We start from the raw sequence: 23,673 nt of genomic DNA on the forward strand, positions 1-23,673 counted from the left end.
CTGGACAATTGATTGGACGCGATCGTTGTTCGAATTTCGTTCGACCGATAAAAATTTCGAATCTGTCGTCGAGCGAAATTTTTAAACGACGACCCGATAGCGGAGAGAAGGGATCGTCCGATCTCGCGATCGAATTCGGCACGGGGACGAATTAACGAGGACCTCTCGAGGAATTTCGCCGCTTCGAAGACAGCTTTTTGGAAAAGATGGCGAGTGAAAAATAGAAAATGGAAATCGACGTCGCTTCGACTCTTTCGTAGAGAATCTTTCGAGGCAAATCGGCGCGTTTTATGGAAAATAAGAGAGCAAAGAGATATAGCAAAGAGAAGGAAACATGTTGTCCGTCGCGTCCACGTACAATCTACGTACGAGATGCGGCGTTCAGGAGTCCTCGATCGTAGACGTATCTGCGCGTTCCCGACGGTCCGCCACCCCAACCACGTGGACCAATTTGACGCATTACGGTTACAGAAACAGAAGCTTCGATCCGAGCATAGATTTCGAGGAGAAACCGATAGAAGCTTGTCACGCTTTATACTTTCTGCTGGATTTCTTTCATCAGTACTACATTCCCTCCATCATTTTGCTAGGCTTGGTAGGCAATCTGTTGTCCTGCGTCGTCTTTCTAAACACGCATCTGAGAATACGAAGCTCCAGCTATTACCTGGCCGCCCTGGCCACCGCTGACTTTGGCTTCTTAGTCACTTTGCTTTTGGTTTGGTTGAACAACACGCTAGGATGGAAGGTGTTCAATAAAGAGGGTTGGTGCGAAACGTTGGTCTATGTGAGCGCCGTCTGCAGCTCTTTGAGCGTCTGGTTGATCGTCGCGTTCACGGTGGAAAGATTCATAGCCGTTCAGTATCCTCTGCACAGACCTCATATATGCACTATAGCCAGGGCAAAGACCATCGTGCTGGTGTTGGTGATTCTGGCTTTGGCCAGTCATTCCTACTCCTTTGTCACGGCTGGAGTGATCAACAGGGACGGTGAAGATTATTGCGATCTGAAGGTCGAATACCTGGAGACCATGAAGATAATCAGCATAATCGACAGCATAGCCAGTCTGATAGCGCCGCTCGTGCTTATCATCGTCATGAACACTATGATCATGAGGAACTTGTTGAGGTTCAGCAGGCGATTCAAGCAGTCTTCGACCACGTCCACGGACTGCCCGAGCAGAGAACAGTCGGACATCAATCTGAATCAGATTCCGGTGAGTGAAAATCGTTTGATCGAAACCGATCGTTCGGTTATCGAACGGTTATTGAGATTTAATGCTGCCGGTATTCGATTCAACGTTGCTATATCGCGATCACGCGATAACGTTGTAAGAAAATCTTCGATCGCCAACTATATCCATGGTAAATTAGCTTTTCATTGTACGTCGTAGGTCGCGCAAGGCAAACCGATCGACTCTATTAACCGTAACGTCGTTTGATCCGGGCAAACTCGAACGTTGATACGAAATCGATGCTAAATGTTAAATTCACACGTACGAACGTAGCTACGCGACCGGCGTTGCCTACATCGGCTGCAATTTATTCCACGCTTCCGTCTTCTTCTTTCACAAAAATAATTCGCCTTCGAAGTCGAGTATTTCAGTATTTAAGTATTTAAGATTGGATTTCACCGGGCCGTCGTCGTTTTCCATCTCGTTACGATCATTTACCTTTTATCGTAAGTACGTACATCGTTTCACTTTCATCCTACGAACTTGGCTTTTCATTATCGTCCATTTCGACGCACGCTCGTCGTTACCTCGTTCGTTGTTGCTTCGACCGTTCCACTTCCGTTCGATCCAAGCCTGTTTTATATTATTCGTAATAGAAAAGTCAAAGAGAACCGATTCTGTAACGATCAAAATATACTGGAAACGGTATCCTAAACGTTCCGAATCTTTCGACTTTCGATACTTTCGAGTCCGTGCGTTGGCACGAACGTTGGATCGTTACCATTCTCCGCGTATTTCTTTTTACAAAAGTTGCTCGGTTTAACAAAGAACCCGTACGCGAGTACGGAAATTATTAAATTTACGTTTAAAACGATACGTACGTATATCGAAATCGCGTCAGTTTTTCGCTCGTGAAAGTGCCAGAGCTTGGATTAACTTTCCTTTTCGAGTTTTTGTGTTTGCAGCGACTAGCGACGAATCGAAGGGGGGAAAAAAGCGACGGCCTCTCGTCTCGTTCAAATATTCGACGGTTAATGGACGTTGCTATTTTCAATGCACGCCGTCTTCACGCTTGGCTTCAGTCTCGTAACTGGACTATATTTTTGTTTTTCTTGCGTGCAAGACAAACATCGGCGGTGAAATGCACGCTTAGGAACGTTTCCCTCGGGCTCCACTTGTTTTTCCAAAGAAACTCAAACGTTCGAGTTATTTTTTCTAATCCGACTCGATGATGTTCGAATAATGTGGTTCGCTAACCTAAACGTTTCCCGTGGATTAAGTGTTCCGACCGAAGACATTTATTTAGACGCGTAAAATCTCGATCGGACCGGAGGATCGTGCGTATACAAAGGCAGCAATATATTACGCGGTAGTCACCATAGGCGCCAACCTGGACCGGCTGTCTCGACTCGATTTTTTCCTTCTTAATAACGCAAATGCCGTTTTCAATCGCTTAGAACCTAACGAACACGCATATATCTTTCTCTTAATTTTGCTCGATCCTTTCGAAGCTTTTGCTTCTCCTACCTTTCGCTTGCAATTAACGGACCATCTATACGATAGGCTGAAATTAGAAAGGAGAACGGGATTTATCCTCGTCGAACTTGTAACTTGTATACACGTATATTCCGATGTATCCAATGTCAGACGTTAACGCGACTTTTTATCGTCGTTAACGAGCAGTTCGTTTCACGGGCAAAGCGTATTTTAGAAAACGATTATAAGCCGATGGAACATTGGCCGAAATGGCATTTTCCTTTGCTGTTTCGTTCGTTTAAAAATATTTATCCGTCAACGGAAAACGTAAATCGAATTGCGTTAAATTATTATATCAGTTCGATCAGACAACACGGATAACAACGACTAAAAACAGAGAAACTCGTTATAACTTTGGAACGAGCAAACTAACGCAAACGTCAAGTTTCGCAATAGCATATAGCTAGAAAAATTAGATTAGTTCGAGTCTATAAACTTTCGACGAATCGTCGCGTCGCTACACGCGAAACGTTGTTCCGAATTGCCTCGTCTCCAAAGGACGCTACTTCAACGTTATGTAAACTTTGAGATAGTCTGCCGCGTTTCAGTAATTTAGATTTTACACGCGTGAGTGAACACGTGTACACACGCGCTAACGAACGTATCACGAATTCCGAAAATAGTCGATCCGTTCGAACGATCCGATCCGACGGTGGCTTTTAAAAACGTTCGCGACAGAACGACCTTTCTAACGTTCCTTCGATTTCAATTCTCCAATTTTTATAGCTACGTCTACCGATCGAATCGATCCCGTAGAACGTATACGAATAACTCCGTAACAGTTTAAAAGCGTCGGCAAGCATTCGTTGGTTGTTAACTAATCCGTCTTTGTCCGTTTTTCCTTCGTTTTCATCCGTTCGCACATCTAGGCGCGTCTAGATCCAATCCACGGGTTAACGACGTAACAGGCGGATTCATCGCCGGTGGTTTCGCGAAATTCTACGCGATACGATTATTTAACGCTATGCGATTTACGCGATTCGATACGCGAGATATCGCGTGTAATTGGCCGTAGTCTTAAGATATAACTATAAATGTACTCGTAAAATATATATTCGTGTCGCGCATCGTCTATAAACGAAATTTGATCTATCTTTAGCCGTTATAAATGTATAACATTCGTCGTCGCGAAGCGCGGAACGAATAATAACAAAGAACGTGATCCGACGACAGAGCGCGATAAAGTTGAGAGAGTAGCGTGAACTTGATTCAACGTCCAACGACACTCTGTTATCGCAATGGAACGGGAAGGTGAACACGGAAAAACAGATACGGAGAAGAGGAAGAATAAAAGAGACGCGGTCCGTTCTGGATCTAGTAACGCGCACAGCGGCAAAAGTGGCTGACAAACCGGCGCGTAGCTTGCAATTAGATTCAGGGACGCGACGAAAAAGACGTATTTGCGATGAAAGGGTGGTAACGGGGCCGGCTAGACGAGCATTTTACGACAATTCCGCGTTGATTCGCGTCTCTTTACCGACCAGAACGAGTCGACCAGAAAGACCGGCACAGCGGTATCTACCCGGTATCTAAGCAAAGATTCGATACAAATCGAGTTCTTTTTATCTTTTACGCGTGTATAAGACGAAATTATCCAGCGTACGGTAGGTGCATATTCCACCTGAGCTCTGCTATTCCGTTTGCTCGTCCTTGCGTCCTCGATGCACAAGGTGGAACGTTATCTCGTTGAAATTTCCAACATTTCATTTTACCGAAGCATCGACTAGGAGCGGTGAATTCATTCGTTTCGTATTTTCTCGGAAATTTATATAAAAAATAATTCTCTTCGATATGGTTAACTAAACAGGGCGCGACTCGATATCAATCGAGCCAGTAAACGCTATAGACTTTCCACGTCGACCATATTTTTCGATATAGCCGACGTACGCAAAAACCGTGCGTATACATACGCGTGTACGTATCGCGTATGCGCGTGTATTGGAGAAAAGGACCGAAGAGGATTTAGGAGAGCGGACGAATGGAAAATCATACTTTCGAAAGAAGAACTTTTCGAAAGGCGATAGAATGGAAAAACGAGAACGCGTAGCGTTCTTTCAAGAGCGGCGGGTTTTCCAACTAATTAGATCGTAACGAAAAGAACGAAGGAAAACGATCGTTTTTTTTTTCTGCCTGTCCGCTCGAACATAAGCGTTCGAAACGTAATCGATTGATCGAATCTTCTTCGCTTTTGCTTATTATACACCGCTACAAGCGGTGTTTCAAAGTACACGCGCTTACACAGCTGGAGTTAAATTACGAGTTAAATCAATCGTAATAACCGTTTCCGGGTGATTGAAATATATGCACGATATCGCTGCAAGTAAATCAAAGAGTCGCGAAAGACGAAATTTTATTCCCGTTTTCGACACGGAATCATCGACGCCGGACGAAACGCGATCACGATCGATCATCGATACGAAGCAGAATGGAATAATTGCTTCTCGAGCTCTCGTTGATTTTTTTCCCCCTCTGCTCTCGCGTTCCGGTGGTCGGTAACCGCGAATCAGCTATTTTCGATCAACGTATAAATATCTTCGGCTTACGTAACCGTCGCCATTCATCTTTACAGAGTTTTCGATCGCTCGGCTATGATACGTCAATCCGCGTCCTTTCGATCCGGTTACGGTTACGTACAACGGTTACGAACCACGCTGCGACGATCGTTCCAAGATGCGAATCGATCGTTGGCTTCGGGCGAATCTAACCGCACGAATCGCTCTATGAATATTCTCTGTTTCGATATTCGATAAACGGCGATCGTTCGGCACGACGGTACACTTTCGTTCGTCAATTTGCCTTTTATAATAGTTCGTTTGTCTTTGACGGTAGAATAAATCAATGGTAGGTGGATGCAAGGGGGCGGGAACGGTCTCGGATGAATCGTTAAACGATTTTATTCTTCGCTGCAACGCGCACCGATATTCGTACAAACGCGATAGCCTCTTTCCATCCTACCTCTGCCAATGTCGCGATAAATCTGTCATTGGCAGAAAATTATCGAGTGCTTCTCGATAAATAAACGGGGCGTAGCCGCGTGACTCGTATTATTACACGGAAATGAAAAAACCGTCGACGACGGAACGAAATTGCGTTTTCAAAAACTGCCAATTAATCGCCCTCTTAAACACGGTTTCTTTTAATTTGCTTCGTTCTCTGAAACGCGGGCTTCCCTTAACGAAACGTTACCTCGAGTATCGAACTTCTCTTTCGACCGGAGATATCGATACGCGTCTTCTTTCTTCGATGTTCAAAGGCTCGAAAAAATATTAAACAACGCGATACAAAGTAGTAGTAGAAACATTCGTGACAAATGAAACGCGTTCGAAAATTCGAAACTCACAGAATCGGTAATTTCGCGTTAATTACATCGATTATCCGACTATTGACTTTTGTGGTAACGTTAAAGCACGCGATATATTTTGTATTACGCGAACGTAACGTAGAAAATTAAAGAATCGTATCGAGCGTTTTGCTATATCGGTTAACGGAATGAAAGGAATAAAGCGAATGGTTTAGGACGTTGTTCGCTCGTACGTTGCACGAGTACTTACAATTACAACAACGTCTTATCGACCCTGAAGCGAAGCTAACTACTCCACGATCCGAACGACGATGCTACGCGTATACGTACTACGTATCTGCATGCGTACGCGTACCTGTACGTTTCGTGCCAACTTGGTCGACGATTAAGTCGTATTTAACCGTATTTAACCGTATTTAACGGTATTTAGGTTACATCGGACTCTCGCGTTTAACAGTTGCACGATTGGAAATGAAATTACAGCGTGACGGTACGTCGGAAACGTGGACCGATTAACGATTGGCTGATCGATCGACCGACCGACCAAAATCTATCGAACGATAGAAACGTTGGAAGAACGAAAGCAACGGCTGTCAGGGAACGTTCGAACCTGCTGGCAAACAACGATCTCGGTTGACGCTCTGTCGAATGGAAATCGAGAAACTGGCAGGTGCATCGATCGTCGAGACGTTATTACGCGACGGTTTAGCTTTCGAATATAATGTTATCGTAACGAGACGACAAACGGAGTCGATTGGACGATAGGAGAGTGAGGTCGCGACGACCGTGTGCATCCTCGTGGATGAATATCGTATTCCGTGCAATTTCGTTTCCCACAAAGCTAATTTAAACCATCGAGGCGAAACTCGTTGAAAATGAAAAGAAGAAGAGCGCTCTTCTAGAGCGTGGTTCGTTGCCAAGCGCAAGAAATAGCAGGTTGTATTCGCGTGTGTCGTATCGCTGGTATTACAAAAACTCGAAGAACACAGTTTTTTTACTCGATCTGTTTTCCTCTTCGAGCTTCCGTTTGTCGACCGAAAATCGTTCGTTTAAAGGTTTACGAACCAAATCTTTCCGCCTCTTTCGCAGTGACAATTTGAGAGAAAGAATTTAAACCGTGATGTTCGAATCGATTCGTAAAAGAACATCGTTTCTGCGAATTCTCCTCTTCGTTTTCTTCGATATATATATATATATAGTTATCGACCAGGTGATGAATTTCAATACGCTTCTAACGAAATACGCTCGGTATGGGGAAAAGCGTACAAAATGCCGGCGGTATAGCCATGAAATCTACGGTATTCATTAGCGATGCCACTGGGGGAATTATAGTTTACGGCCCCCTGCTATATTCCGTCCAATACAATGTCACGCCTGCAACTCCTTATTCTCTTATCATAAATTATTCAAATATTCTGCGTTTCCAGGGTCACCCGATATATCGGCTCGTTTTATCAACGCCACGCGCCGCTCTAGTCCAAGTGGGACGATGATCAAATCACGTATACTCGATACCTACACACTCTCGCAATCGATATTACCATGAAATCTGCATAAAGCTGGCTGATTTCACACTTTGCGTACGCTTTTCCGTCGACTCTACCAACGATATCGCTTTTTTTTTTTTTAACGAGGCGCCTCTTTCGATAGACCGTGACCCAATAAGAAAAAAAAAAAAAAAAAAAGAAGAGGAGAAGGTGTTTGATCACGTTGGACGAATTTCGCTCGTTCCACGATTGCGAGACTCGTACGTTTCGCTGCACTGAATTATTCGTTCTATCGTTCAACCTTACGGATTAACCGATCGAAGAAACCGACTCTTTTCCATTCTTTCTCCTCAAAGAATCGATCATACCGCGATACACGACTAAATGGCCGAGCGAAAAATCGCGACAAAACCGTTCGACGACTGATAAATTCCACCGTAACGAGGAATGAATTTGCGAAAGAAAAACGACGCAAATAAAGAGACGGTTCTTTCGTTTTGAGTTTCGGGATTCTTCTCGTTACGATAGCGATAAAGCGTAAAGGGGAAGAAAAGCTGTTACAAGAAGCGGGGTTTTATCGCGAGAAACTCTCTTCGACCCTTTATACCTCGCGTTTACATCTTTATTTTTTACCTACCCTAATTGAAATTCTTCGTTCGAACCAAGCCCCCGTTTCATACTTTTGTAAATATTCGTTTTAGACAGTTAAAGATAGGATAGCGTTCGATCGAACGACGCCATTTTTCGAACGATTCGCAAAGATCGAACGCGATGCTCGTTCCTCCGATCGATACGCAAACTCTGCCTACAGATTCGTAGGCTAGACGCGTAAGCGGCGAGTTGTGTCGTAACTCGATTCGTTTTCTCGGACAAAAGGTCTGCCGATTCTACAGCTACGATTTACGTCGAATAATCGACGATGAAGAATCAGCGAGTAACTTTCTTTACTCTTGAAAGTAACAAACCGACTGCTCTACCAACAGAAACAACCTTATAAAATAACCGTTTGTTCTCCTGATCTAAAATGTTGTACAAAGATACGAGACCGTGGCTTTTACGTTCGATCGTTTTCGATGAAAATGCTACCGATAGAAAGCGAATAAAGATGGTTGCGTTTGGATGCGAATTATTTCTTCGCGTCTCTTTTCTGTTTTACGACAGCAGGAAAATGCAGTTCTGCCGTTCTCCTTCGCATTCTCCTTCGTCCCTTAGTCGACGAGGCGATCGAGTCCGTTCTTGCGATTCATCGTGATCCGGTGTAAATAACTTGGACGAGCCGCGTTAACCTACATTCTCCTCCTATCGGTCGCCTCGTTCCCGCGATATCGATATGCCCGTTGAACTTGCAAATTGTTACTCGCGCTCGGAAACGATACGTTTGTTGTTCCAACCGATACGATACCACTTTTATCCATAGCGTATTGGCAGCCAATGTCCGAATCTACGTACCTAACAATTGCAAAAATAATTCTGCCTGCTTTCTTTCGTACTTTCTCTTCTTTATTCGTCCAAATTTGCTCCCGTATTTTCGCTCGAAGCGTCGACTCGAAATAGAAAATTAGTTTAACCCCGAATCATGCATACACCCTAAAATATAAACATAAAATACACCATAAAATGGAATCGAGTTCTCGGCTGATGACTATTCGCTCGAGAATTAACCGAAACATTAACCGAAACCGTTTTGGCGAAACGATTTTTCCTCGAACGATAGTTCCGAGATAAATGAATTCGCGTTTCGATCAAGAGTTTGCCCACGAGTTCGCGTCGACCGTACCTTTGACGCAAATACCTCGTTAGTCGTAATATCTACCGTTTAATCCAAAAGAAGGATAAGTTTTTCTCATCGTATCGTCCACCAGAGACAACAGCATTTAAGGGTGATTATGATAGATGAGACACGCGTATCGCTTATTAGAGGATCGTGGTTAAGTAACGCGTTCGTGACCAGCATGGGAAAGAATACCGCCAGCCCATCTAACCATGCCGATAATAAGTAGGATAACGTTTCAAGAAACTGGTACCGTGGCTGAAAAATTATTGGCTTCCCGTGGACCTTTATTGCCAGCAGGTTATCTCTCGCAGCGTAGCGGTGTCGCGTCGCTTAATCGAATCGGCTTTCTCCACCATGTTGTCGCTTCTATTTCGCGCGTACACGACGGCGCAGCTCTAACTTTACTTTTCGCCTTTTTAAACCTACGAACGTTGCGTTAGTCGTAATTGGTAAATTTGTTCGTCGGTTTTCAGAGTGCCGGCAGCAGCAACAACGGAGCTGGCGGCATTAATCTGGGACCAGTGGTCGGAGGCCGACGGCCACCGTCGCAGCAATCGTTTCACTCGTCCAAGAACAACCATTCTCATCACTCTCGGCATCAAACCACGTCCGCGCCGCCATCAACCCCACGAAACGCTTGTCAGTTGCCCGAAATAGCAACTCGCTGTATACGTAAGTACACATACGTGTATCCTTTGTGTCTATCTATGTACAGATACGTGCAAGAAAGCGAAGCATCTAAAACAGGCCAAACCACACGGTCGAATAACTCGCCTATTCTCTGCGATCTCTAGAACCAAGTCGGTGAAACGAAACTGAAAATGGACGTCGATGTCGATGTTAATAGTTCGATTTGGTTCGATTTCCTATTAAACATCGTTGATTCTGACTCTCGTACGTCCGCTTCGAACGTAACCGCAATCATCGGGCGCGTTAGTAATTCAGTTTTATAGAAATCCGAGGAAAGAATTTTTAAGACGGATCGTACGAATCAAGCAGGGGCAGGCTGCTGCTTCACCTTCCTTCTTCGTCTCCTCGGTCCTTCCAACGAGATTAACCGAGATGGAAACTCGTACAAGAGGCATTCGCTCTCGGACGAAGCGAGGTTCGTTAAACCGTATTCGCGAGAGGAGAAATATTCTGTAAGAACGCGAGATAGAGACGCGAGCACGATGCAGGTCGAGCGCGTTTCCATGTACGGAATTTCTCCTAGCCGTAATACTTCGACTCTGGTAAGGAAAATTTGCTCGAGTATATCGGTAATCGTCGCTTTGGTGTTGTTATCGCGGAAAGGAACAGGCTAGATCGGCGTAAAGCGAAACGGAGCGAAAACGAATCGCGACGAAACGAAACCGTAACGTTTCGTTGGAACGACGAACGATTGGATCGTTAAATTGGTCGGTCGAATTACCCGCTGGACTACTGCCGGCCGCTTTCGAACCGTATGCCTCTATTCTTCTCGTGATTCGTTCGACTTCGAGGAAAAAAAGTCGTCCGATTTTACCGCATTTTTTCAACGTTTCGATTCGTAGTCTTCGTACATGGATTCCGTTAACGCTAGGGTAGGTTACTCGTTCGAAAGTTACGGATAGCGTCTATTCGACGTTTCGAACGTACGAAAAGGTCGTACCTTGGGTTAAAATCCGAAACACGACGAAATAACACCCGCGCACCGCATTTCCAAAAAAAAAAAAAAAAAAAAAGGGGGAAACAGAAGGCCAAGCGAAAAGTCGAGTTACTCGAACGTCGTTGCGGAAATTCCCGGCCGCTCGCACCGTACTTGCAATACTTTTTCTTTCTCTGTTGCAGATATTAGATCGTCCTCGAGGAATCTCGTGTCAACGAGGAATCAACAGAGCATCACGAAAATGCTGCTTCTCATCAGCACCGTTTTCATTCTTCTCAATTTGCCGAGGTAAACGGCCATTTATCGATATATATTCGATACGTTGATTTAATATCTTTCAATATGTTTAACATCTCGGTGAGAGATATCAACGACGTGTTCTACGGAACCACCGACGATCCACGATGAACGATATTTTCTGTGCAATAAATAAAAATTCATCGCGTTGCACGTTCGCACGTTCCTATACTTGCGATTCTTCCGACAAGCTGCCAACTTCGATTTACCAACAAAGCAAACTCTCGTTTTCCAGCTACGTGATTCGATTGTGCGTATTCTTCTTCACGCTGGCCCGCAAGAACACGCCCGATCTGCTCTGGTGTTTGCAGCAGTTCTTCATGCTCCTCTATTACACCAACTTCAGCATCAATTTCTTATTGTACGCAATGTGCGGCATCACGTTTAGGCGTTGTCTGCAACAGTTGCTGCGCAAGATACTGAAAACCATGACCAGGTATCACTGCAATCTACGACGATACATATAGGAGCGACGGAAACGTTTTCGAGCAAATCCAAGTATACAACCACGGCGATTTCAATTGCGTCGCGCGACGCGCACGATCATCACGTTCGGCCGTTTCTCACCCTCGTTCTTTCATTCGCAAACGCGAATCTTCGTCCTCGTCGTCGTCTTCGATTCGACAATTCGCCATCGGTTTGCTTCGACGAGCAAAACAACGCGTACAACGAACCAGCTATCTCGGCTCGATCAAATATCCATGTTGAACCGCTTTGTTCTGCTGTCGGAGGTACTAAGCGTAATAAAAAGTCTGAGAAACGGTTCGCGGTTACGTCGTTCGATCGTGTAAGCGAGAAATGAAAATAGAAAAATCGTCTGTCGGGCTGACAGACACGCGTTTTCATCTTTGCAAAATCTTCCGAAACTTCGAGTAAATGGCCGACCCTCGATGAAACAGATTATACGCGATTATATGCGATTACCGATGGTTCAAATAAGTTAAAGGCGTTTCTATTAGTCGTAATAGCCTATCCAGGCGAGTACGTATCTCGCATACGTATCCTGTTTTATCCTGTTCCATTCGAGACAGGATAAAAGGATATTACGTTAAAAGCAAAAGGATAAACTTGTAACTTTCAACAACCTCGACACCTCGGTTTAATACACGCGTTAATACTCGGAACGTTGCATGGAAAAATTCGCAGACTCGGTGTAAAATTCGTTATTTCTATGTGGCATCTACTTGTATCGTGGAAACTACGTATTGATTATAGAAATTAGAGAAATTATACGAAAGTACACGTGTATCGTTACGCTTTGTCAGTGCTCCGACGTTCGATCAAATTTCCCACTTGGAACGTTCGACCGAATTACCAACATAAGTAAACGATAAATGTCTCAACGTCTTCTAAACGTGTGTTCGTTTAAATCATTAATTATTTGTCTCTGTCTGAAACTTGAAAACTGTCGAGCGTTTAAAATTCAATGGCTACCTAATTACCTAATTACCTAATTACCTAATTACCTAATTACCGATAGAGTAAAACTCGGCGTAATCGATACGTGAACGCGGCGAGTCGGGTTACTAAACGAAAAGATTACTCCGATATAATCGATCGTTCGCTAGGTAATTGGAAAGAAAAAGCTTTGTAAACATTATTATTACGAACAACGTCGATGTCTATCTCGAGGGAATTCTTGCACTCGCTGTATCGTGTAGAGTCGTTGAGAAAACTGGGAAATCCGCGTTTTCGCTTTTACATCCTATTGTATTACCTTCCTAACTAAGATTCCTTCGATACTTGCGTATCGTAAACGTAAAGAAAGTCGACGCAAATTGAATTTTTCAACTTTTTTTTATTCCATATCCATAGATATTTCGTGCGTGTAGGATGTCTCAAAGATACGAGACGAATTCGCTTATACAAAATTGCCTACGATAATGAAAACATAAAACCGAAAAAATATTTGTATCATCTTCCAAACACCGTTTTTTATGCGAATTATGCGAATTATATACGTATAAACAGCGAAATACGTAGGTAATTGTTTTATTGTTTATATCGAGTCGTAGAAATCGTTTTCGCGTTGCTCGAAGGCTGGATTTCCAAGGAACAGCGCGTTTACCGATAATTAGCGTAAAAGGAATCGCTACTGTAAATATCTCGACTAACGACTAACCGTATAATTTATATATAAGGTAAATATTTTTAAATATACCTAAGACACTGAAAAAATTGAAACTGATCTATTTTAATTACCTCGTTCCATGAGAACCTCGTTCCACATACGTCGTACGTAACAAATGCAATTCCATATAGTATCTTTGTTCTTTACAGAAAGCGGCCAATTTGCCAGATAGTTACCTGTTAGCCGATCTCGTTCTGCGCAACTCTCCTCTCGCATACATACGACGTACGTACGTATAGTACATTCCGCGCGAAGCTGTCCATGCATCGCCTCTTCTTCCCGAGTTTCAACAGCATTCCTTTCAATATGTTAAATACGACGGTGATGGTGGTAATCTAATAGCGTAAAACGATGGTACGAGAATAACAACGATTTTATTCATTGATTTGGAAACGAGAAAAAGTCGTTGGGATCGTGCTGACAACATATTTCAAGGATATGGAAATCGGCCAACAGGCAACTTCGGCCACGGAATTCCATAGAATCGGCAAGCTTCAGAGAATCGAAATTTCTTGAGATTATCGAATCTTCGAACTTGGAACGCAGCTCGTGTCCCGAATTGTTCGAACAAACCGTTTTTCGGTAGCGAAAATTCCTACAAAATCTTCTTCAACGTGATTAATTACGATTCTTCTATTTCGAGATAAATCGAATAATTAATTGAAATTAATCGATACAATTATAACAACGTTAATTTTCAGTCGATATTTACGCGATGTAATGGGAAATATCGTTCCATATAAAATAATGTTTCAAGGGAAACATAAAGATAAGGAAGGAAAGTTGTTACAAGTTCAACGCGATAACGATATTACAAGCAAGTTCAACGACGCTTAAACCTCATATACACATCCTCGTTTTCAATCATCTTCTACAAATTCTACTAAAAAGATTCTTGTCAAATTTTTCCATCTATCTTTCCTTTCGCGTCGCGCACCCACCGTATCTATCCAAATTCCCGTGCGCCTTACGCCTTACTAAGAACGCCTTACACGCCTCGTAAGTAAGTCTACCCATCCGAAAGATCGACGCGTCTAAAGATTCTTACGGCGAAGGAATAACGAAACGAGACAGATCAACGACTATCGACTTTCCCCGCCCACGTTGGCAAACCGGTGGCGAAAGTTGGTCGAATACGTGACAGTGCAGTCGAGTGGATCGCGCGAGAAAATCCCAACTAATCTTTGGACTTTGAGAGAAATCCGCGCTGGGATCAAAGCCGTATTATACGTAGCTTGTTCGAGAGGGCGAGTCTCGCGTAATCGATAGCCCGATGTAATATCGCTAGATACGACTTACCGAAAACTGAAACGTGTCCCGATATACGTGTCGTGATATCAAAAAATAGCTACATACTACAAAGACAAAAATTCAAATTACATGGTTCTTCGAACGCTGATTTAACTAACTGTTTTGTTCCTTTGACCTATCTTTATTATATTTACGACGTACCAAAAGAGACAGAGTCGCTTTACTCTGATTTTCTGAATGATTTTTCAAGAGGAAAACGCAAACTTTTTACAACAACGCTCTCGGATGTTATATCTTAACATCAACGCGCAATGCGCGTCACGCTATCCGAGAAACCGCGGATATACGTCGTTGTTACGTCCGGTGACTCTTTACGTAACTCGGTCGAGGCGGCCACTAGCTGTGCAAATATAATTAATCGGGCCGCGATAATCCTTAATTGTTATAAAACGTATCCAAGTCGAGACGTTCCTTATGGTTATTGCTCCGTCAGGTAAAAAATGGGAAGGTCGGGTTTTTCCTATGTTCGACGGTCATTTCCACTCGCAAGCGATCGGCGGTGGGACGACCAATACCCAGCAATAGTTTTCCTCTGTGACAGCATGGTCACCGAACTTCCCTGGTTTTTCACTCTTAGATCAGTCATCTGTTTAACTTATATACACGCTATACACGCTATACACGCTATACACACCGAGCGTAACTGTCCGTGTCTACAAGTTGTTGGAATAAAGCGTATATCGTAACCTGTTAATCCAATGTTATAATCAGTTCAACCACCTCTATTATCCTAAACGAAATAGGGGATCGATCGTTCGATCGTACCGGATATTAGACGAACCATGATGCAAACGTAAAATCACCAGCTGCCGTAATCAGCTTAATCACATTTTCATCGTTTCAATGAACAACGGTCACGTTCACCGCGAACAATGCCGACTAATCGACAACACCGCCTCAAACTATCGATTTGCCTTTCGCCTACTGTTTCGACAACAGCCCTTTATTAACGCAACTGTGCATCACCTGTGCACGATCGAATCTACCCGTAATTCGTTCAGTGTCAAGCGACTTGGTGCGAAAGTCGCACACCGATCACCGGCCGACATCGCTTTACCATCGTTCATTGGTGAAAAATGAACGTCCGACGAAGAAGACGCGAACGAAACGTGCGAGTTTGTCTAAATGTTACAACAAGTTTGGAAAAATATCCGAGTACGGAGATATTTGAAAAGCGTAATCGAACGACACAACTTTTTCCTTCGTAAGTTCGTAACGATATCCTTCCTACGATACAAAGGATAGAAAAAACGAGCAAATACAGAGACAAATTCGTTTAATCTTTATATTCCATATATATGTTCCAACGGAACACGTTGTTACGGTTGCGTGTTATGATTTAACTTGGATTTACCGGCGATGACTTTGAAACGTTTAACGGATTAAATGGCATACTTCGTGTTTATTTAATCGAATTTAATCGACGCGGATGTAAAAAGAGCAGTCGAATCGAATGAAAAGTATCCTTGTAAATAGGAATATTCGATCACGGAGTTCGTATCTATACAAGAATACCAACATCTTTGTAACGTAAAGTTGGGAAACAGAGTGGAAAAGTTCTTGCGAGTTTAGATAAACACTTACCCTTGTCTTGCCCGACCCGGTTGGACCAACCAGCATTAATCCGTGCCGCACCACGGTCGTCTCGTACAATTGGATAACTTTCTTCACGAACTCTACGATCAAAGACGTCGACCGTTTCGATCATCACCTTGTATCACGTTCGAACACGGAATTCTATCTAAGCCGGATCTTTTATCAAAAGATTCGGCTATTATGGGAAAACGTGTGGTCCAACTTTGAATTTCGATTTCGATCAACTTCAAGTTATTTGGATGACTGAATTATTTAGTAAAATTCAAGCTCTACGGTACACTGTTCCGTAGTTCTCGATTGTCAAATTTAACAACGATTAACGTAATAACGTATAACGTAACGGTAACGTAATAACGTATAACGTAACGGTAACGTAATAACGATCGACAGAGTTTAGCGAAACGAAAAATAAAATTTTCAACAATTTCGAATAGATAGCTAGAATAAATCTATCCGATTCGGATCTATAGATCCGAAACTAACGAAACGAAACATGTACATATTCAGCATACCGTTAACTTCTTCTAGACCCATTCTCGTAATCGCTGCACGAATTTGTGTTTCCAATACTCCGTAGTCTACGTGTTTCTCCTCCAAACGTGGAAATAAATCAGACACGATACCTAATTAAACGAAGGAGATACGTGGTATCGTGAAAATTGAGCATAGAAAAAATTGTAATATTACAGCGTGAGAGATTTTGGAGAACTCGCGAAAGAGAAAGAAATTAGAGCAAATTACCGTTGAACAGCGTCAAATCATCTTTTAAGAATTTGGGTACGTTCACGTCTCGCAAAGCACGTAAACAGATCTGCTGTTCGTTTAAATCTTTCTGTTCCCTTTTTAAATTTCCCGCCACAGCGATGACCGTCTTCACCGCTCGCATTCCGAAATCATAATGATCCTTGGTAAAAATATTTATTTCTCAAACGCAAATCTTTAACTTTCCAACTGTACTAAGTTGAGAACTAAGTGGAACTAAGTTGAGAAAGTAAAATAGTAGTAAAAATAAATGAAAACGAATAATTGTTTGATAATTAAATAGGTGTAATTAAATTGTGACGCGTTAAACATAACGAGAATATCGTACCTGTGTGCTCAATTGTTCCGAGCTCAATTTAAACGTAGTCGTTATCTTGCCGGCCAAAACTTTCGCCTCGGAAAAACCGTACGAAAATAATGAAATTTCAGCGATGAGCGAATAGTCTGGTACCATCATAGCCACAGGACGGAACAAGGCTTTCAAGTTGTCCGGTAATTCCGTCCTACCCGCGTAACCAGGATTCATAGTGATGAATACCGCGCACGATGTCTTTAGTACGATTTCATCCCCTTCGAAGATAAATCTGAAAAATATAACGTGTGCTGCAACGTTCGTCGAAACGAAAGCCACACTCGTAAATCGGTATTATCCATTTAAAGCTATACGAAGGAAAATTCGTGTCGGTTGTGGCTGATATCATAGACTCACGTGTCCATTCGCATTTGTTGCGCTTGCTGGATCGTCATGATCTGCTGGGCAATCACGGACAGCACCTCGATATCTATTCTGTTGAATTCATCGAAACATGCCCATGCGCCTGCACTGCGGTGGTTATATTCCGGATAAAACGAACAAATGGCAGATTTTTGTCGAGATAATGAACAATAATTAAAATGGATAAACGAAATGGTTAAAAATGGTTTCGCAGAAATTACTCGAATTCAACGTTCATCGCGCAAACATCTTCGCGAATCGAATCCGATGAAATGAAATTGGCGTTTAATTAAATTTAAATTCAATTTATAAAATTAATTAGAGTATCAGCGTGATCGCGTGCGACGGGGTTAACGTACGAAACGAAGATACCGTCTTCGATTTTCAACGTATTTTTAATTTACAATAACACCGGTAGATACTAATCTGTATTGGCGATAACGTGGAAATATTAATTTATCGTTGAACGTACGATGGCATTTGTAATTTCAACATACAGGTAGACGCACCTACTCGAACCTATCGACGATACTACGATACGTGACACGCGAAGAAAGTCGAAAGAGGCGAAAAGCGGGGAAAAGGGAGAAACCGGAAGAACAACGTAACGAAAAGGTCGGACGAATCAGAGATTACCTCGCGAGACCTTTGAAGAACTTTCCCATCGACATAAAGTCCAACTGATCGGAACAATTGAACACTACACACTGTATGGCGAACGCTTTGGCGAGGTCCTTGGTGGTTTCCGTTTTGCCGGTTCCGGCGGGGCCAGCTGGCGCACCGCCGAATTTCAAGTGCAACGCCCCAGTTAGCGTCAAGTAACATCGATCAGTCAGAGGAGTGATGACGAGTCTTCCAGTGTTACCCAGATATTCGTATCTTCGATCAAATTCCAATAAATAATAACGATTAGGTTCAGTGGTAAGGTAGAGAGAGAGAGAGAGAGGGGTTTGTAGGAAGTAAAATTTGAAATAAAAATTGAAAAATGTTCCAGTTAGTTGGTCAAAGTTTACAGTTTACCCGTATGGAAATTCCGCATTCACAGCGCGCACTTTTAGCTCGCCATCCACCCAGTAGTAGCGAAGCTGTGATATCCAATCGAAATCGTTCACGTTCGATACTTTCTCCTGTAACAACTTGTACAGTACATCGCGCGCGTGCACCTCGATAGTGATTACCGCTTCCAGCATTAATCTTTGAATTTCCGTTTGTGGACTCCGCACCAATTCGCGTAGATCCTCCATCTGTAGGATAAATTCTATTCGATCGTATTCGTTTCGTTTCAATTATTCGTTGTTTACGGCAAGATCTCGATAAACGGCGAGAAATAAAACGAACGACGTATCGTCATACGTATATTTTATATTATATATAATCGCGTATGATCCAAGGAAACGTGGCCAAGTACTTATTATTATACTTTCATTCTCGGCGACTCTGTGTCTTACGTGTGCCAACAGTCGGTGATAGTAATCGGAGAGAGTTTTGGTACGGATGCCGTTTTCCACTTGCGCGGTCCAATAAGTTTGACCGCAACAGAGAGTCACTTGTCCCGGCCACATGTACACCCAAGCTTTTCTTGGAATCACATCGATAACCAGCAGAGCTGTTCCAATGATATTTCTGATAGTGGTGCGCATCACCGTCTCCAGATCGCCCAGCCAATACTCCACGCTCCTCAACGGGTACATCGGTGGATCGAGCAACACTTCCTCCCTCTCGGCAGAGTACATCCGAGTGATCTGTAGATCCTCTTCGAACTTCACTTCTTGAATGTTCTCGAAACACTTTCTAAGGTGCGGTTGCACCGCTTGCACGTACTTCGCTTGGGCCAGGATCTCCAAAAGTTCCTCGTCGCTGAGAAAGTAGAATCGAGGAAAAATTCGTCGTTTCATTTCCAAGTAGTTCGATAGACCTTTCTGCACTACTTCCAGCAAACTTTGGCACTCTTGAAGGCTCTCCAGTAGATTGATGTCGGGGCATATTTTGATAACCTGTCACGATTTTTAGCTTTTAGCTCGAAGAGAAACTTTCGAGAAACGAAACGTTCTTAAAGTTGATATTACATAGGGATTTTCATAGGCGTTCTTCATGATCCGTCTCCAGTTGCGTTCCATCGCATTGTACTTTCTAGTCTCCACCGGCAGCTGAACCTTAATGTCCTCCGAAGTAAATATCGGCTCCAGATACATCCAATCTCTGTAATCGAGCACGTTGTTATCGTTGAACAAACGATAATCGCTCGATCCCTCCTACCTTTGTACTTCGATCCATAAACTCAGCACTTGCTCCGTCAACTTTAATTTATACTCCCATTCGGTAATCTCGTCCTCGAAAACGGTCTTCAACGGGCTGAACGCCAGCTGCTGTACGCCGAGTATATGGTTCTCTAGTAGCATCGTAATTTCCTCTGCCACCTTTATTATATACGTTCCTATACGTGGCGGATAGATAAACGGATCAACGTGTCGTCATCGATCAAACGAAATCTCGATAAAATTCTACTTTATACCTGTATACTAGATACGCGGTAACGAATACCAAAAGAAAGAAACGTACTAACCAGTGGTTTTATACGCAAGTATCTCCATAACGATCGTTTCCCATTCTTCGATCATTTTGTTCAACGTCCGTTCCGTGGCGTATTCTTTGGCTGCTGTGTCGGCGACAGTCTTTACCAATTCTTCAAACTCCTCGATACCGAGCATTAACAGCGATTTAAACGTTATGCTTGGCTTGAGCGCCATCTGTATGCCAGTTTGCGCGCTCAGTTGCTCGAAGTGGCGATCCTTCATTCCCGGATCTCGAAGAGCTTGTATGAGACTGATGTAAGGCTTGAACTCGTCTATTTGTTGCCTTATAGCAATTGCGATCGCTTGCACCTCTATTTTAAAATGAAAATTACTTGAAAGCGGTACTTTTCTTTTCCAAGTGAAAAAGCGAAAACCGATGCTAATTTTCTAGCAAATTCTTCGAACCTACTTGGAAATTCTTGAAACGTTCGAATCGCGCGAGTCATTGCCCGATGCATATCGGCAACTAGAACGTCGATCTGAGTGCCATCGACGTTCATCAGCGGATTGTCCATCCATATGTCGTACCATTTAAGCCAATCTACGAATTACGAGACCATGTCGAACTTACGAAATTTACTTTCGACAGAGGCAACGCTAATTCGAAGGTAAAAGTTTTTAGAGTAGCAGGTAAAAGTAGCTCTCGGACAGGCTGGCCGTTATATTTTCGGTAGGGAAAAGGCAGGAGGAATCGCGAAACGATAAGTAATTTCATATTTTCAAGAACAGCTAGCTAGCACCGTTTCGATCAAACTTTCTTACTTCCTTTACCGACTCTCTATGCACAGCGGTCGAATAGTCGACCGCTATCGTGATTCGCGATTGCATACTTGCCTGAAGCGGTGACCCACAAGCTTCTGTAAGGTTCGAAGTCGCGCATCAACTTGTGCAAATGATCGAAAGGCACCACTTTCATGTCGAACAGCTTTTGCCGTTCGTTCAGCAATAAACCCATCTCCCGACAGTCGACCATGCTTTTCCAAATTCGTTTCACATCGAGCGCAGTCTCGTGTATACGATTGATGTCCGTTTGAAGAGCGATGTTTGCCACGTTGCTAACCAGAGTGTCTATTCTCTCTTGCAATAGAACCTCGTCCTGCAGTTGGATCTTGTAGAACTTTTCCTGCTCTTCCATCAGCCGTTCGTTCGTTTCTCGCACCTGCTTGAATTTTTTCAAATAAACGCCAATCAGAATTTACGTTTATTCAGAATTTACACCGTGTCTAATTAAACGTGTCTCGTTTATAATCGTCGGTTGAAAAAACATTTCCAACCAACGTATATATATTTACCATACAGGTAGTAGCTGAACCGAATCATCTCTGTAACTCCATTGAAACTTATAACGAGTAAACAGTCCTGCCTAGACACGATCCTACGATCGTTTTCTACGCTAATCTCTAACCGATCGATACGAAGATTTTCATCACCTCATTCTCAATTTGAGCAGGGCAACCGATCACCTCCCACTTGGCATGGAAGTCTTCGTCGGATATGTTCCATAGAAATCCGTCGAGAATATCGAAATCCAACTTCAATACGTCCATCCTCTCTTCGAGATTCTGCACTCGAAGCGGTATAGTTTCCATCCAGTCGCGTATCTCGAATATATGCTCGATACTCTGCGGCACTTCCCTCAATTTGTATCTTATCTGCGTGTATTCTTCCAAGATATCGTCGACATCCGTTCGTAACTTCTCCGTCAACATAACGAGCAATTCCGTGGCACACTTGTGCCGTTTTCGCATCAGTAAATCCTTCAAAGGGTGAACGTTCGCTAGAAACGGACCGATGGCAATGGTATTGGGTAAAGTCGCTTGCAGATTCTCTTCCATCGTCATATGAAACGCAATTTCCTCCTTTATCTCCGCCGTGCTAAGCTCCTCCTGCTTGTACGCCCTTCAACGTCCATATAAGATTATTATCACGCGCCAATCGTTCTTTTCGCCGAAAACGTAGTACGCGTTCGATTCCGATAGAAACTTGCGCGAAACCGAGCACCGTTCTCGATCCGTTTCTCATCTCTATCCAATACCGCGTTTCTATACTTTACTTTATCAGAACGATAGACTTTCTTCGTCACCTTTCCGGTTCACCACCAAACCATAATTTATAATTTCATAACAATTCATCCGTCTATTATATGAAATTTTAAATAAATACGCGTTCAATTTCGTTTATTTCATTATATCTATACTAGATATAAACTAAAAGATGATTGATTAATTATCACGAAAGTATCATCGAACGTGACTCAACGGAACGGTATTTAACGACAATTTCTATTAAGATCGCGCTTGAAATCAAGAAACGATCGCAAGCGTTGTTACAAGTTTCAAGTTTCGAGTTTCGAGCTTCAAGTTTCAAGTTTCGAGTTTCAAGTTTCAAGTAGGATGAAATTCACGAAATTTCAATCGAGATCGTTCTAACGAAATTCCGATGAAATATTCGAATGGCCAAACTGCAGGTGATTTTATAACAAATCGTCGAACCATTCGAAACGATATACTCGAACGTAATGTTCGTTTAAACATTAGAAAATAAAGAAATAGAGAGAATTGTCTACGCAATGTTAACTAGAATAACATTAGCAGAGTTCTAATCAGATTCCGATCGGATAATCCAGATGAACACGATTTTAAACGAAATTTTTGTATCGTTCGAAAGCGTGTGCGTAACTCGATCGAGTAACCGTAATTCGGTAAACGTTCTAAGAAAATGTTACATCATATTTGAACTTTATTGCGCGAAATTGAAAAACTTTGATCACCGAATACTCACTCGATGTACTGCGGGATGTCGAGATTGAAGAACGACTGATATCGGCTGTATTCCTTCGCGTACGCTCTTAACGGTATTGTTGATTTTTTGTAAGCTATAGTCAATCGGTCGCGAACTTTGCATACCTCGTCTTCGAGTAAACCAACGGAACTTAGAAAAAGGTCAGCTGGGAACTTCAACTTTGTGAGTAGAAAGGGATGTAGTTGCCTGATTTGATGGCAAGCGGCGAGCGCGTTGTCGTACAAAGCGACGATGCTTTCCTTCGAACGATCCACGTTAAACGTTAAACAAAGAAAAACCTCGATAAGTAAAAATCGTTAACTCGACGCGTAGAAAATGTCATTTTTCCAAACTGACAGTGTAATACCGACCGAGAGCGATCGATCGTCTTAAACTTAAAATATAACAAGTACTTGTTATTATATAACCCGATAAATTCCAAACAGCGTCGAAAAGTATGACGGATTCGTTCGAGAAAAACGACGCTTCCTACGCATCGATCGAGTACGTTGGTTCCTTTCACATACTATAAAAAGTATTCTAGCTTTCTTAATTTAATTTTGCAGAATTGTTTAGACTTTCACTTTTCAAATTTTTCGTATTACGCCTTA

At 42.8% G+C, this 23,673-nt stretch overlaps 2 protein-coding genes across 2 annotated transcripts in view; one reads left to right on the forward strand and one right to left on the reverse strand.

Annotated features, from left to right (window-relative positions):
* Nucleotides 1-23,673, reverse strand: part of LOC139986447 (dynein axonemal heavy chain 1) — a 54,033-nt gene that overhangs the window by 26,200 nt on the left and 4,160 nt on the right. Inside the window, exons 7-21 of the mRNA XM_072001795.1 lie at nt 23,063-23,376; nt 21,712-22,180; nt 21,116-21,440; nt 20,691-20,822; nt 20,272-20,592; nt 19,965-20,142; nt 19,775-19,907; nt 19,157-19,702; nt 18,729-18,952; nt 18,345-18,587; nt 17,703-17,816; nt 17,322-17,577; nt 16,973-17,135; nt 16,744-16,854; nt 16,220-16,311 (exon numbers count right to left, since the gene is read on the reverse strand). Coding sequence (XP_071857896.1) covers nt 16,220-16,311; nt 16,744-16,854; nt 16,973-17,135; nt 17,322-17,577; nt 17,703-17,816; nt 18,345-18,587; nt 18,729-18,952; nt 19,157-19,702; nt 19,775-19,907; nt 19,965-20,142; nt 20,272-20,592; nt 20,691-20,822; nt 21,116-21,440; nt 21,712-22,180; nt 23,063-23,376 — 3,621 coding nt within the window. The remainder of the gene's footprint in view (nt 1-16,219; nt 16,312-16,743; nt 16,855-16,972; nt 17,136-17,321; nt 17,578-17,702; nt 17,817-18,344; nt 18,588-18,728; nt 18,953-19,156; nt 19,703-19,774; nt 19,908-19,964; nt 20,143-20,271; nt 20,593-20,690; nt 20,823-21,115; nt 21,441-21,711; nt 22,181-23,062; nt 23,377-23,673) is intronic.
* On the forward strand, nt 212-12,004 carry LOC139991653 (uncharacterized). The gene is made up of 4 exons (XM_072011916.1): nt 212-1,213; nt 9,743-9,941; nt 11,079-11,184; nt 11,429-12,004. Exons 1-4 carry the CDS (start codon nt 335-337, stop codon nt 11,658-11,660), a joined length of 1,416 nt encoding a protein of 471 aa, XP_071868017.1. The 5' UTR covers nt 212-334; the 3' UTR covers nt 11,661-12,004.

The sequence above is a fragment of the Bombus fervidus genome, chromosome 1, assembly GCF_041682495.2.
Source record: "Bombus fervidus isolate BK054 chromosome 1, iyBomFerv1, whole genome shotgun sequence".
In the NCBI taxonomy this organism is placed as follows: Eukaryota; Metazoa; Arthropoda; class Insecta; order Hymenoptera; family Apidae; genus Bombus; species Bombus fervidus.